This window comes from Lycium barbarum, chromosome 3 (assembly GCF_019175385.1).
Source record: "Lycium barbarum isolate Lr01 chromosome 3, ASM1917538v2, whole genome shotgun sequence".
Lineage (NCBI taxonomy): Eukaryota > Viridiplantae > Streptophyta > Magnoliopsida > Solanales > Solanaceae > Lycium > Lycium barbarum.
The window spans coordinates 133,879,430-133,892,984 of NC_083339.1; the positions used below are offsets into that span (position 1 = coordinate 133,879,430).

General features: G+C 38.1%; 1 protein-coding gene across 2 annotated transcripts; it reads right to left on the minus strand.

Annotated features, from left to right (window-relative positions):
• Positions 1 to 1,049: 1,049 nt before the first annotated feature.
• LOC132632685 (uncharacterized) lies at positions 1,050 to 13,094 on the minus strand. 2 transcript variants are annotated; one of them, XM_060348723.1, is made up of 15 exons: positions 10,138 to 13,094; positions 9,911 to 10,039; positions 9,577 to 9,768; positions 9,452 to 9,504; positions 9,035 to 9,347; positions 8,779 to 8,848; positions 8,490 to 8,663; positions 6,218 to 6,331; positions 5,578 to 5,765; positions 5,240 to 5,452; positions 4,864 to 5,139; positions 4,578 to 4,725; positions 4,335 to 4,468; positions 2,007 to 2,093; positions 1,050 to 1,929 (listed from the first exon to the last, which is right to left on the minus strand). In XM_060348723.1, the coding sequence occupies exons 1-15, from the start codon at positions 12,772 to 12,774 to the stop codon at positions 1,828 to 1,830; spliced, it is 4,830 nt and encodes a 1,609-aa protein (XP_060204706.1). In that variant the 5' UTR covers positions 12,775 to 13,094; the 3' UTR covers positions 1,050 to 1,827. The 2 variants fall into 2 exon arrangements, with proteins under 2 accessions (XP_060204706.1, XP_060204707.1); XM_060348724.1 differs by having other exon boundaries at positions 1,050 to 1,914; positions 10,138 to 13,093.
• Positions 13,095 to 13,555: the final 461 nt, after the last annotated feature.

Sequence of the window (13,555 nt, forward strand, 5' to 3'; positions counted from 1 at the left end):
AAGTATAGCTACCGTTCATTTATATAAGCATTAAATTGAAATTCACATATCTTACGTCGATTAGTCATATACTTTCTTTCCTGTTTTTCGAGCTTGTCGTTACATTTAAAGGCTATTCTAAAAACGGAAAGATTCAAAATGAAAAGATAGACCAAAATTCTCATTTTGGCCCTTAAATTCTTTTCTAAATACTGCCAAATAGATGTTCTAAAGTTTTTGAAAGATGAATTATTTAAATCAATTTTGAATACACAAGTTTATTGCGATGAAAAAAGCTTCTTGACGTATTTGAGCAATCTGCAACTTAAAGAGTCCCAGAATCTAAGTCCGTATTCCTTTTGCATTATTTTCTTCCATTAATTAATTTAACTATTCCTAGTTACTTGCGGTTACGGCCTGAATCACTCTGTCACCACTGTTTGGACATAAAACCAGTCCAATCTACTATTTCAAAAATTTTGATCAAGCAACATCCCAACTGTATACATAAAGTTTTGTATAGTCGTCGACTGTGAATTGCTGTTGAGATGGAGTCCTTATGGCAGTACTACTATTATCAAATTCACATGGAAACATGCCATATGGACATTAAAAAAAAATGCAAACCTACATAATGAATGAATGCATTTAGTTATCAAGGAGGGGATTTAACAATTCACATACATACAAAAAAAAAAAAAAAATGTTTACGCTACCCGTGCAGCGTAATTTTCCAATGAAGGTTCAATTGAACCCCCTTTCAACACACTTAGCTCCTCCACTGATAGAAGGTGTTCGCAGAGGCAGTAGATGAAAACACCTGAATTACGAGCAAATAGTTCCAGTTGCATTGCAGGAGGCGGTGATGACTGGATGCCACAAGTTCAAATGATGGAGAAGAAAATATCTATCAGCCCGCAAGAATTAATTACATCAGATCCAGTAAACAGTTGGGGGTAAGCGCAGGAGGACAGGAAACTGAGACTTAAGCAGAACTTCAGTGAAAAAAAAAAATGGAAAGGACTCCAGGGTAAAAAAAAGTCGATGGGGCGAAGTAATTAATCAGAGCATTCAGCAAAATGTTCTCTCCTTGACAAACCAAGCAATTTTTGTTTCATTTCATTGTCGTCATCATCTCTCATACAAAATTTCCCATCAGTTCTATAGCACTCAAAATTTACTCCACCAAAAGGAGGCTTCGGGGTGAGGGTGGGGACCAGCACCACTAAAAACTAAAGATCATTATACACAACTTCCTTACACTAAAAATAGATAAAAGATGCAAATTACCTAGCATTGCCAGTGTACAGAAGCAATATCATGTACAAGGTACTTTGCTGCCATTGGGAAGTCAAAATCCAAATATTCATCCTGGTCAGCCAACTGGTAGCAAATATTTCATTATACTCAACCATGCCACCTTATTGCAAGGAGCCAAAATTTTTAGAGAACTGGCAGATGCAAAAACTTGTTTCTGCCAACACAATATCCAGGTAACAAGGGCATTAGAATCTACAGTTGCTTTTCTGTGATATGACGCGCATCAATCATATGAGACAGAGATCTATCGTCTGCACATGCCGGTGTCTCCTGTTCTCTCTTCAACATAACAAAACTTGTTTGTATACTACAGCTTGGATTTGTACACATCTATATTTTCCAGTGTATGAATTTATGACCTTTTTGCTCAGTCAACAGAACGTGCAGGTCAGATCAATGTGTTTGCCGCATGAATGGAAAAACATGCTGATCACATCTTTGGTGCAGTATAAGGCAGGCATGTTTTATAAGCTGAACTTCATACGAGCTTCAGATATAAAAAAGAGCTACCATCTTTTCTGAGTCAGACTACTTTACAGCTTCAAAGAAAAGGACCTGTGGTTGCAAATGCCCTCGTTCACACATAACAAGAACATCATCCCAGCTCCCAATTACCTGAATACCACATATCTGTAACTTACAAAAACTTAAAATAATAACAAGACAAATGGGAAGAGGATGGAAAGAAGGAAAAAAGAAACTTTTACCTTCACAGTTTTGTCGTCATACATGATCCACCGTCCATGATCCCGACTGTAGGCAAAACAGTGATAATGCTGTCCATAATAGCAAACCTGAGCAAATATCAAGCAATAAATCAAACCACTTTTTTGAGAACACAAATTATTGAATATTAGATTGCGACGGGTTCAAGTAGTGCGAAATGCATAGTGATAATTCACATAGCCGATCCCATCTCTCTTGATTGAAGAATAGTTGTTATTGTCGTTTTTTTCGAATGGTGACATCCTTTTGCTTCTTTTTCTAAAAAGAGGAGGGGGGGGGGGGGGGGGGGGGGGGGATTGAGTGATCAGAAATCTCTTTATTTATTGAAACTGATAATCTTAAGCCTGTTATGATAAATAACACAGGAAAAGAAAAATATGGGAAGTGGATGGCAAGTACAACTACATTATTAAAGTTTTGCAATATCAATCCAGCTCTGAAGTGGAAACAGCAAACTAACAATATTGAAATTGCAAAATGGAAACTAAAAGAAATTTGGTATAATGGGGACGCATAGTTTAAACCAAAACCAATCAAGACCGTCCCAAGTGCTGATAAGATGATAGAAGTACTTTTATGAAAAATGAACAGAAGATGAGTTAGTATCCACATAATTCGTGAGGCCATTTGTTTATGGGTAAAAAATAATTGGTTGAGAATACAATATAATATATTAATAAGCAAAAAATTTCAAACAGGAACAAGAGATGATTATCCAAAATGCGGTTGGCATATCGACCGCTAGCTAACTGATAATTTTTTCAGCTTCTGAATCTCTTATTTAAAAATGAGAAAAGACATAACATCCCCCCTAAACTTGTCTCGAAAACTCACTTTAGCAATTTAACTTTATGGGCTTTTATTTACCCCCCTATACTTATTTGAAGCGAAATAAATACCACCCTGAATGCTGATGTGGCCAAAAAAACAATGAGTGCGTGTAATATTTTTTTTTCTTTTAAAAGGTGGGCCCACTGTAATGTGTATTGTACTATAAATTTTTCTGTTTTCATTTTTCTCTCATCTTCTTCCTCAAAGCTGGGCTCACTCCCTCGCTCTCTCTCTCACCATCTCCGGCGAGCTCCTTCTCTCCCTCCCTTTCCCCGTTATCTCCCTCTCTTAGATCGCCGGAAAACATGAATAGGGCTGAAAAAATCCACTTTTTTTTTTCCAATAACGAATCAAACTTTTTCACAACAATGACAGCACAAAGCATCATTCTCTTCACCAACAATGTTTCATACTTTGCTTCCTTTGTTTTTTTTTTCCTTTGTTCTTCTCCTCATCACTTCCATCAACCCCTCCATAGGACTTCTCACACACAGTACTCTCTATGTCTCTAAAACCCATCAGTGGATCTGAGTTCACAAAGCTAACCCCTCTCCCCCACTCATATTGTTCCTTCTTCCCATTTCCCCACACACCCACAAAAAGATTCCATTCAATCACTCTTTTGTTATCAGAAAAAAACATATCCCAACTCATAAAACTACCGACCTGCAAAATTTCCGGCTACTATGGGATACCATCAATCGCCCATTAAAAGGCTGATTCGATTACTTCTACAATCAAGGTAAAAAGCGAATTCTTCAAATAAGAATCCAAAAACACAAAACTATGTTTTGCACCAACATGCCACCAGGACCTTTTATTCTTTGCAACCCAAACGTCATCGTTTTACCTGACGGAAAAAAAAGGGCGGATTGAGGAAAGAAGAAGAAAGAAATGGTGCCTCATGCCTCTTTTGTCTCCCTCTCAATTGTGATAAATTTAGGCTTTAATTAGTGTATAAAAATACAATTAAGGAAAAGAAAAATCGTGAAATAATAAAAAAGAAATGAAGAAGAATAAAAAATTAAAATTTAGATAGAATTAATGTGGCTCTGACGTGGCTTTGACATGGTGCTGACATGTCAATGATGTGGCGCGCGTGTATTACACCTTATATTGTGAGACTGGTATTATAATCTCAGGGTGGTATCTATCTCATTTCAAACAAGTATAGGGGGGTAAAACAAACGCCTGTAAAGTTAAATTGCTAAAGTGAGTTTTCGGGACAAGTTTAGGGGGATTTGATGTCTTTTCTCTTTAAAAATTGAAATTTTAATGCCTATTACATGGTAAACATTAGCAGAGAATACAAAATCATCGAACAAAAATATCACAAAAAATTGTGTAATCAAATGATGTGACCAAGAATAACAAAAATACTACTGATCCGATGAATTGGCACTGGATACTCTCAGCATGTAAAATCAAAGGTTTTTTTTCTTCAGAAAGCAATGAAAAAAGAGTCAAAAGAGGTTTACCACTGAAATTAAGAAGTGTTTGTTTTTAGGATCGAGACCACGATAAAGTACACCAATGTCCACCTCAGTAGATAGAGCTGATAATGTTGCTATTATGTCACCAACACTCTCACAAGTATTTTGCCAACCTAAAACTGCAGGAAAAGAAATATAAAGGGAAGCTGAGGACCATGTGATGATTTTCTTGAGATATAGATCACCCACGCAGAAAAAAAGAAATGAAAACCAGAAGACCATTGATACCTGTTGTAAACACATGCGGTGCAGTAGAGAGGATATGATGGATGTAGTTAAGCTTCCCACAACCACCAACCTCAGAATCACAAGCCAACTGATGGTTCATCTCAACAAGATTGAGAAGCTCATCAAAGGAGCTTTCTGGACACATAACCTAAATGGAAAGGACACGAAACTTAAACAGGAGAAAGTAAATTGCTAATTGTCCAAATACTTTCTAGATGGACCTCATAAGATTATTATTCTGAACAGAGATTAAAGTGTCATCACAGAATTGCTTTGAAGAACATGCCTTCATTGTACGGAGGGCACTGGCATTAATATTGTGAAAGAAAGATGTATATTTCAGATGTCTGGACTCCAATCCACAATTGTAGCAGTTCATTTGTTCAAAAATATCCATCCCGAAAAGAGAATGTACAATACAAGCAATATTTGAACAATCCCACGTGCCCATGCAGCTACTATCTGCAGATTCAGTATCAGAAACACCTGAAGCTGATGTGAACGATCGATGAAGACAATCAAATATTACACCCAGCACTTCAGACGCATCATTCATCTGGCCCTGTAGATCAAAACCATCTAAATTAAAATTTAAGCAAGTAATTTCAAACAGGTGGACTCCTACAAAAGTATGGATGCGGTTGACACAGTTTTGGATTTACCTCCTGGAAAAAATTACTATCAGGATACAGGTTGCTGAGGGCAATTCTCAAAGAAGTAGGAGCAACCGCCTTACTGCATGTTTCAGTTGAAGCAGTGCTCAACGCAGTAAATATGTCGTACAAAGCACATGTCACACATGGATCACCAACATGAACGTGTTTGGATGATTTTCGCTGGAATTCAGCTCGAAAACTTCTTAGATGCCACAATGACTAAAGAACACCAGAAGAAAGGTCTCAGAGCATGCTCCATATGAAAATACAGTAAGAAGCACAATGCAAGTAAACTCACTCCTATGATGAAAAAAAAAATAGGATAAGCCCTTGTGAACACAAACCTGTATAATGACATTTAGAAAGCAATTATATTCCCCTACTTCATTATTTAGCCCAGTGCCATATACATCCATTACATTTACATCTCCAAAACGCTTTGCATTGCCCAAAGTCCCAGCCTTGGGAAACACATCTTTCCCGTTCCTTGAACTCGGCAGCAAGGGTAACTTCTCACGTGCATGAATAGTGTCTAGCATTATAAAAAAGGGGAAGAAAAGAATGAGAAATGAGGGCAGAACACTTTAACAAGCAGAGGAACAATCAAATTGCTTCTTTATACTTGTCCTGCCTCCAAAGCAAACGACAGAGAAACAGCTTCAGTAAGTTCGAATAAAATCTCGGCTAGCAAGAGAGGACACATATTTGAGGTTGTTTAAGCTTTCAAGCCAACCGAAGGAAATATAAACATGTAATTCTCCATATATAGCATGTCATTTTCTCCAACGGAAATCATTACATTTTCAGACGATTTTAATATTTTTAGAAGATTTTACACTGACAGTAGATAAGTAAAAAGAGAAGGTACATTTGGCATTTGTTCTGATTACTTTTACAGCAGTGGTAAACAATACACAGAACAGCCCAAACTAATAAGCATCAAACGACTTTAGGAGAGTCAGTGCCTGAGATAAATTTGCATACCAAGGCTTTGCAGAACAGCCTTCTTAAGGTCAGCTTGGAACCTTTCTTCGTCGTCCTCCTCCACGTGTAGCTGTCTCAATGTCTTTGTTCCACTATCTGCTGGACCATTACTTCCTAATATTGAAATCAAAGGTAGATCAACACAGAGAGTACATCATAATTGATTGTTTATATATGGAAACCAGAAGGTAACATAAATTGAGGCAAGAACAAGAACTACAAGGAAAAGCAGTTATCGTCACCCACCAGCTTGGCTTTTCATTTCTTGGGTAAGGGTGGGGAAAGTAAAAGGGGATTGGGATCTTATCCCTAATTGGCCCCCAAATTGACTTGTAATTGGGGAAATTGACATGTGCAAGAGTTCAGGTGAAAATGTGGATCATCTCTTGTTGAATTGTCTAGTGGCTAATCGACTGTGGAGAGTGTGATGAAAGATGAAGAATATCAAGAAATTCAAGAAAATCAAGAAACACAAGACTGAAATTCAAGAAAAAGAAAAGTCCAAGAAGCTCAAGTTTGAAGATTATTTCCCATTCTTGTTTCTTGAATCCTTTTCTAAATAGGTTTCTTGTTCTTGATTTATATCATAGTAGGATTTAATTTCCTATCATTAGTAGGATCTTTATCCTAGTTCTAGTAGGATTCTAGTTTTCTTTATTCTTTTCCTTGTAGAATAGGGATTTTACTGTCCTTGTTTTTAGTTATTTCCTTTCTAGAGTAGAATAGGGATTTGTAGTCATAAAAGAAGAGACCCTAGGCCTATATAAAGGGTTCTCATTACTTGTAAATATAGAATTCACGTTTTTGAGCTTAAACCCTAGTTTGCAATAGAGTTATTTTCTCTATTTGGTGTTCTTTATCCTTGTTTTTCGTTCCAAGCAAGGTGGTGATAGTCTTTACCTTGTTTTCAGTTGCGTGTGGTGTTTCTTTATCATGTTAATTGATTTCAAGTGGTGACTTAGGAACTTTATTTGTTCTTGATCATTCAAGAACGCGTTTCTTGATTAAAATTTCATTCTATTTCATACCCAGAATCCTAATTTCCTTTCCATCGTTGTGCCCTCAATATTTACTTGTTTTAAACGATTCAATAGTTATTTTTATATTCAAATCGTCATCTTTCTCCTCGTCTTGAAATCACATAATTCCGAGAAGTATAGCCCGATTTACGTCCGTTTCTTGAATTCTGCCCATCAATCGCTTCAAGAATAAGATCCTAGTCGATTGGTTCTTTGTTAACTCGAAGAATCACATCAGAGTGGTTCTTAAGTGGTTTGGGGTACGATGGGTGATGCCGAGAAGAGTGAAGAAGGCATTGCATAGTTGGGGTTACAAAATGGGGAAGAGGAGTCCTAGGGCTTGGAAGGTTAACCCGCTGGCACTGTTGTGGGTTATTTGAACTAGATATTGTAAAGTTGCAAATAGTCCTTTGTTTCTAGTTTGCTTTTGGTGTTCCCATGAGACCCCTGTTTGTATAGAAGATTTGGGTCTCCTTTTTTGAGAATCATGTTTTGATGTAGGTTCTCTCTTTTTGGTATATGGCTAGTATACGGGGTCTTTTTCCCCCACCTGTTAATATCAGTGAAAGAAAAACGAACTGCTCAAATTGCAGATAGAATTGGATCAAACTTTGTCCCACTGTTTAGATATAAAAGCATGCCAGCTTCAAGATATAGTTGAGCAATACCAAAACTTCACTGTCATATCAGTGAAACAAAGTGAATTGCTCATCTAAACCTCTGACAGAATGGAAAGAGATGTAACTTGGTGGTAATTTGTTTGTCTCAAAGATGCAAATATACTTTATCTTAGCCAAAGATGCAAAATACAAATATGTGGTTATCAAAAGGAAAGCGACACTATGCATAGAGCTCTTCAGATCATAGAGCAAGTTATCAGTTTTAGACATCCATACAACTGTTAATAACTAGCCAATTAACTCCAACTAAATTGAGAAAAGCATGCTCCTGAAATATAATGTGCATGTCAACTTTTGTCATTTGGTTCCTAGTTCCTACTTTCTCAAGGCTTGGATCTGGTTGTCTCATAAAGAAGACACTACTACTAGACGTGGATTTATTACTTGCCAACAATCCACCAGCTTCTGCCCACGATAGCAAGTGAGGCAAATATTCACATGAAAATTTTGCAAACAACTACAACATACATGATAAAATAAGACAAAAAAGAACAAAAACTACAAAAATCTGGTATTTCTTCAGGGCCAGCAAATCAAGGCACTACAACAGTTTAGCAGACAATTGCAACTCACCATGTGGAGAATGCAGGGCTCTCGGTTCAACAACTTCAGTATTTTCCTTTTCATTGGAAGCAGACTGAAACTTTCCATCAATAAGCTTAGAATCTTTCTGGACTCTGCCTCTCCTTCCAGAGCGTCGAACAGATACCAGAGTACTATCCTCCGGAGTTACTTCATTTGGCAGTCCTGAATGATAGCAGTGATAGATTATACAATCAGGTGACATCGTAACTGTGGCACTGTAATGCCAAGGGGTTTATTTAGCTAGCAAAATTCTTGCTGACATTGAAACAAAGAATACCAGTTATTTGTGTCATTCCTTCAGCATTAATTTTTGAAAGACTTTCTAAACTGCCTGGAAATTCATTCTTCTGCATCAAGAATTCCAAAATTTGCATGAGATATGTTACAATCGACGACTAATTCGGACTAAATTTAGAGAAGCATATCCTTCAAGAGTAACACCATCAACATTCAATGACACTCCTTTTACAGAATATAAACAGAATGGGAAAACTCTCACAGAAATAGAAGATTCCAAGCATAAGAGAATTGACCTTCTTACTACTCTTCAATTGCTCATTGATTATTTGATCATTATCACTGTACTTCAAGCAAGTAACAGACTTCATAACTGCATCTATACTCCCTTGACATGTTTCTGCAGTTCTCTTAGTTTGCTCAGCCAGATGCTTTAATTTAGCCTCATTCTCCATTCGTCTTTGATATTCCAAAGTTTCTTCAAGCTTTCTTTCCTCAGCTTCGAATTCAATCCTACGTCTATACTCCTCCTCCTGTTCATTCAAGGAAACACCTTTGCCAACAGCTTCATCACCTTGATCCTCTCCATTACAAGTGACTGCAAATGAGCTGCAACACCACAGGTATTTGTTGACATTAAAGGTCATCATGATTTCTACATAATAAGGAGTTTCAAGCTTATGTTAAAAGCATTTATTTGGGAAAAGACGTACACATCTTCCATTGAATGATGGCGAAGAAATTGCACTTCGTTGCCAATAGTAGGCTGCAAGTAAGAGTAAACTGATTACTTCCCAACTCGTACACAGTAAAAATTGCATCAGGAAAAAAAGTCTACCTTTGAATCCTTGGTTTTCCGATACTCTTTGTTTTTTTTCTTATCTTTAATTTTTTCTTGTGTATGCTTAGAATAACCACTTCCTCCACCAGAACTATTCTTGGAATCACGAGCAAGTTCAGCCAGTAAAGCTTCCCTTGCAGCATCAGATTTCTCAGTAGCATCCTTCTCAGCCAGATCCTCCAAATATGCCTGAAGGAAGAGAGAGACAATCATCATCCTAAAAGAATAGTAAAACAGAGGTAAATGGTAGACTGAAGGAAGAGAGAACTCGCAGTAAAAGATCCCAGAAGCAACAATTGAACTATCACAAAAGTAGATGCTAAGTACAGACCTGCAAATATGATTTCAACAGTGTCACTAAAATCCTCCGATAATCCTGGGCAGATGCATGCTCAAGCTTTACTTTCAGCTGCTGCATCGCAGCAACCACTCGCATGATTCGAGCATCTATTTTACTCAGCTGAATTCAGGAAATTGATAGAGAAAAAAACAATTAAAGAGAAAATGGAAAACATAAATAAATAAAAATCAGCATTAGACCATAGCTGATGCACCAACCTCAATGGAGACATGTTCCTTCTGTCTCTGTAGTGCAACTTCTACACAAGAGTCCACTTGATGAAGGTAGTCCTTCAGTCTCCAGTCATCCTCTTCACCAGATTCGATGCCACATAGTTGAGATGCTCCACCACTGTAAGCTTCCTCAAAACCAAACCGATTGACATTGAGAGACTCTGCTTCCTTCAGAACATTTGATATAGCATCCAACTCAAACCTATAGCCGACAATTGTAACATCATTGTCACTTTCTATGAGCTCGTTTCGCCGCTTCCGCAAGACAGAATCATAACTTCGTCGAACAAATTCAGTTGCATGATCTCTTCTCTTACCCTCTTCTAAACAAATATCTTCTACTGCCTGCAGTGCTTCCTCGTAACATAAATGTTCATATTTTCTCTCACATAAACCTTGCAGGTCATAAAACTCCTTCTCAAGAAAACGAAGAATTTCCATACCTTGTTGTGCTTTCTCTTCTCTTGCACGTGTCCAGGATGCCAATTGTTCTACACTTGATGGACCGGCAAATATCCAGGACAATAATGCCTCTGGATCAGGTCCAGTTCCATTATGGTACTGATTACTAGACATAACATTTGTAGTTCTGCCAATAGAAACTATATCTGGACATGAGCTACGAGTAAATTTGCACAGCAGGAAACGCTCATCAAACAATAAACATGAACCATCTTCACTCAAAACTAATTTCTCCAGGTCGTCAAATCCTTGACTAGCATTGCTTGCTCCATCTCGAACACTAATTTTCTCGGAATAGCTACCTAAGCCAGAAGAATGAGAAAGCTCTTGCAGATACTTTAGCACTTTTTTTAACTCCTGGGCACCTAGAAAGCATATGCATAAGGGAGATTGATCAACATTGTAGTTAAGAAGTTGAGAGCCAAAAGCAAGACTCTGGAGCTCTTCCACCGCAAAACGAATAACCTTGCTGAGGTGACTTGAAGCAAGATATTTATTTTCAATAAGCGCCTGGAATGCAGCAAAGATTCTTTCAAGAAGCTTTGCTCTGTCAGGATCATCAGATAGTGGCCACTTGTCAGGGAGGAAACAATTCTTAGTACCATAATTCACATCACAATCCATCAATTCAATATCTGAGATCTTATCATATACTCTGCTCTCAACCATATTCCTGTTTGGTATATCCCCAAATTTCTTCTTTCTAGGTGACGAATCCCATTCATCTTCATTGTCGAAAACCTCAGAAAAACCATACTTCAACTCTTCTGTGCTATCTATTGGGTATGTTTCATCAAGAAAACCATGTCCTTGAGATCTTGATTGTTTATCAAGCATCTCCATGGCCGCATTAACATCTAAGGGTTCCCAAGAACAGTTCAGAAGCATCTCGGCCCACTCATTCTCCACATTCTGAGGCAATACAGACTGCAATTTAGGCGGCAAAGTTCCAATGTGCTCATGCACAACATGCTGGTTGTGTGATAGAGAGTCGGTAATTTTTTCACCACAGCGACAGCATGTCCAGAACTTCCAATCTTTATTGGTTTCAGCTAATGATAGAGCCTCAGATAGCACTTCAATAGCCACTCCATCTTTTGACGCACCTATATGAGCCTTAAGATCTGAAACTGTAATTCTAAGAAACTTTTTCTTCCTATCCCAAGTCAAGGAGTTCCAATATGACTGCACCCAATCCCTTCTCTCTGTGGACGACGCATTTTTCTTTGCATTTCCGCTCTTCCTTCTCTCACCAGTTTTATGCCCTGATCCTTCTGTCGGATCCAGAGGTTTATCTCCGTCATTGTGCATCTGCACAGTTTCAGACTTCTGTTGCAACAGCCTTGCAGCAGCCACTCGAACCTCAATCTCCTTCCTCCTCTCTTCAGGTGTCTTAGTCGCCTTTTTAATCTCATTTGACCCTCTTGATGTAACCAACCTCAGCTCCATTGGGTCTTCCGGCACCCTCCTTAGCGGGATAAACCTGAATTTCTCCTCACCGTTGCCTATATGCTTCACCCAAGTAGAAATAGATGCAATGTTCGATTTCTGAATTAAACTTCGAAGCTCATTCCGCACATGGTCAATCCGAGCATGAGGTGTCTCATCCTTCTGTTGACTTTCCTCCTGTAAGCTCTCTTTAGCAGGATCTACGGGGTTCTCAATCGCCAATGCCCTTTCACACACCCGCACAACTTCCTCATATTCTTTCCCCTCGTTCGCAGCCTCGTACAGCAGATTAGCATAGAAATGTGCAAACTCAATCGAATTGGGAGACAGTAAAACCGCTTTCCCAGCGCTCTCAATAGCATTCTTCAAATGTCTATTCTTAGCACTAGGATCATCAATCATAGACGCCACTTGAACACAAACAGTGCCACGGACACGACAAATTAAAGCTAAACGAGGGGAGTTTTCATGCTTGTTCGACAGTTCCTTAATCAATCTTAGGGCTTTATTATGGTTCCCTCGACGCAGGGATGTTAGGGCACGCTCACATTCAAGCTTTATTGAAGCTAATTCAACAACCGGTAGAGCGTCCTTTTTGCTAGATAGTTTGTTGTGAAGTGATGGACATACTGAAACTAGGTTTTGGTCCGACTCAACCAGCGCAGTTGAGTTTTTGGGACGAGGAGCGACGGTTCGCTTCTTGTGAACCATTAATATGTTTTATAGCAATTCAATCGTATGCATACATGTACCTCATACGCCTAACAAGTATAATAACCTACTCAGGTATGTGTATATATGTATACAGAAATCCTATCTACAATTGAAGAGATATATGCATACGTACCTATACAAAGAGAAGCGATAAGGGGGAGACTTACTAGTATGTGAGAGAGCTACACCGGAATGACGATCAAAGTGTTTTTTGTATTTATATGTTTAGAGAGTCTCTGTCAGACTGTATATATTTGTCTGTTGAGTGTACAGTAACAAACAAAAGGCATGGGGTGGGGCAGAGAGGGGGTGGGTAGCAGCTGGAGGAGCGATGACTGGGAAGGTGTGTCCTGACTCTTCAGCAACTCTTTTTAAGTCTTTGTTCTATGAGGAGAAAATTGAGATTTATGATTATTTGTTTTTATTTTTTTTTTGTAAAATTTTTATTTGGTGTTACTTTTCTATATATAATAAGTGCCAAGGAGGGATCAACACAGCAGTCCCTTCTTGTATCCACTGCTTTTCATCTATATATATATAATAAGTGTCACGGCTCATAAATGGCTTGGGGTACGAACACAGCTGTCCAAACTTGTATCAAAAGCTTAACAAATTGTACGCGTCATAAATGCTTGTATCATAAGTTATATAACTTGTACACTTTATTCAACTATTTTTTAATCCTACGTGGACATTTCTAATATGTCATAGTACTTAATATTTATTCTATAGACGTATGCATTTCAATTTTAATTCTCCGATACATTTATTTCCTCTG

Excerpts from the sequence above, each read along its gene's own strand:
- LOC132632685 (XM_060348723.1), bottom strand. The coding sequence starts at position 12,774 with ATGGTTCACAAGAAGCGAACCGTCGCTCCTCGTCCCAAAAACTCAACT. Across the intron at positions 9,348-9,451 it reads CATCATTCAATGGAAGATGT|CTCATTTGCAGTCACTTGTA; the intron begins GTACGTCTTTTC and ends GTGGTGTTGCAG. Across the intron at positions 5,453-5,577 it reads TTCTAAATGTCATTATACAG|TCATTGTGGCATCTAAGAAG; the intron begins GTTTGTGTTCAC and ends GGTGTTCTTTAG.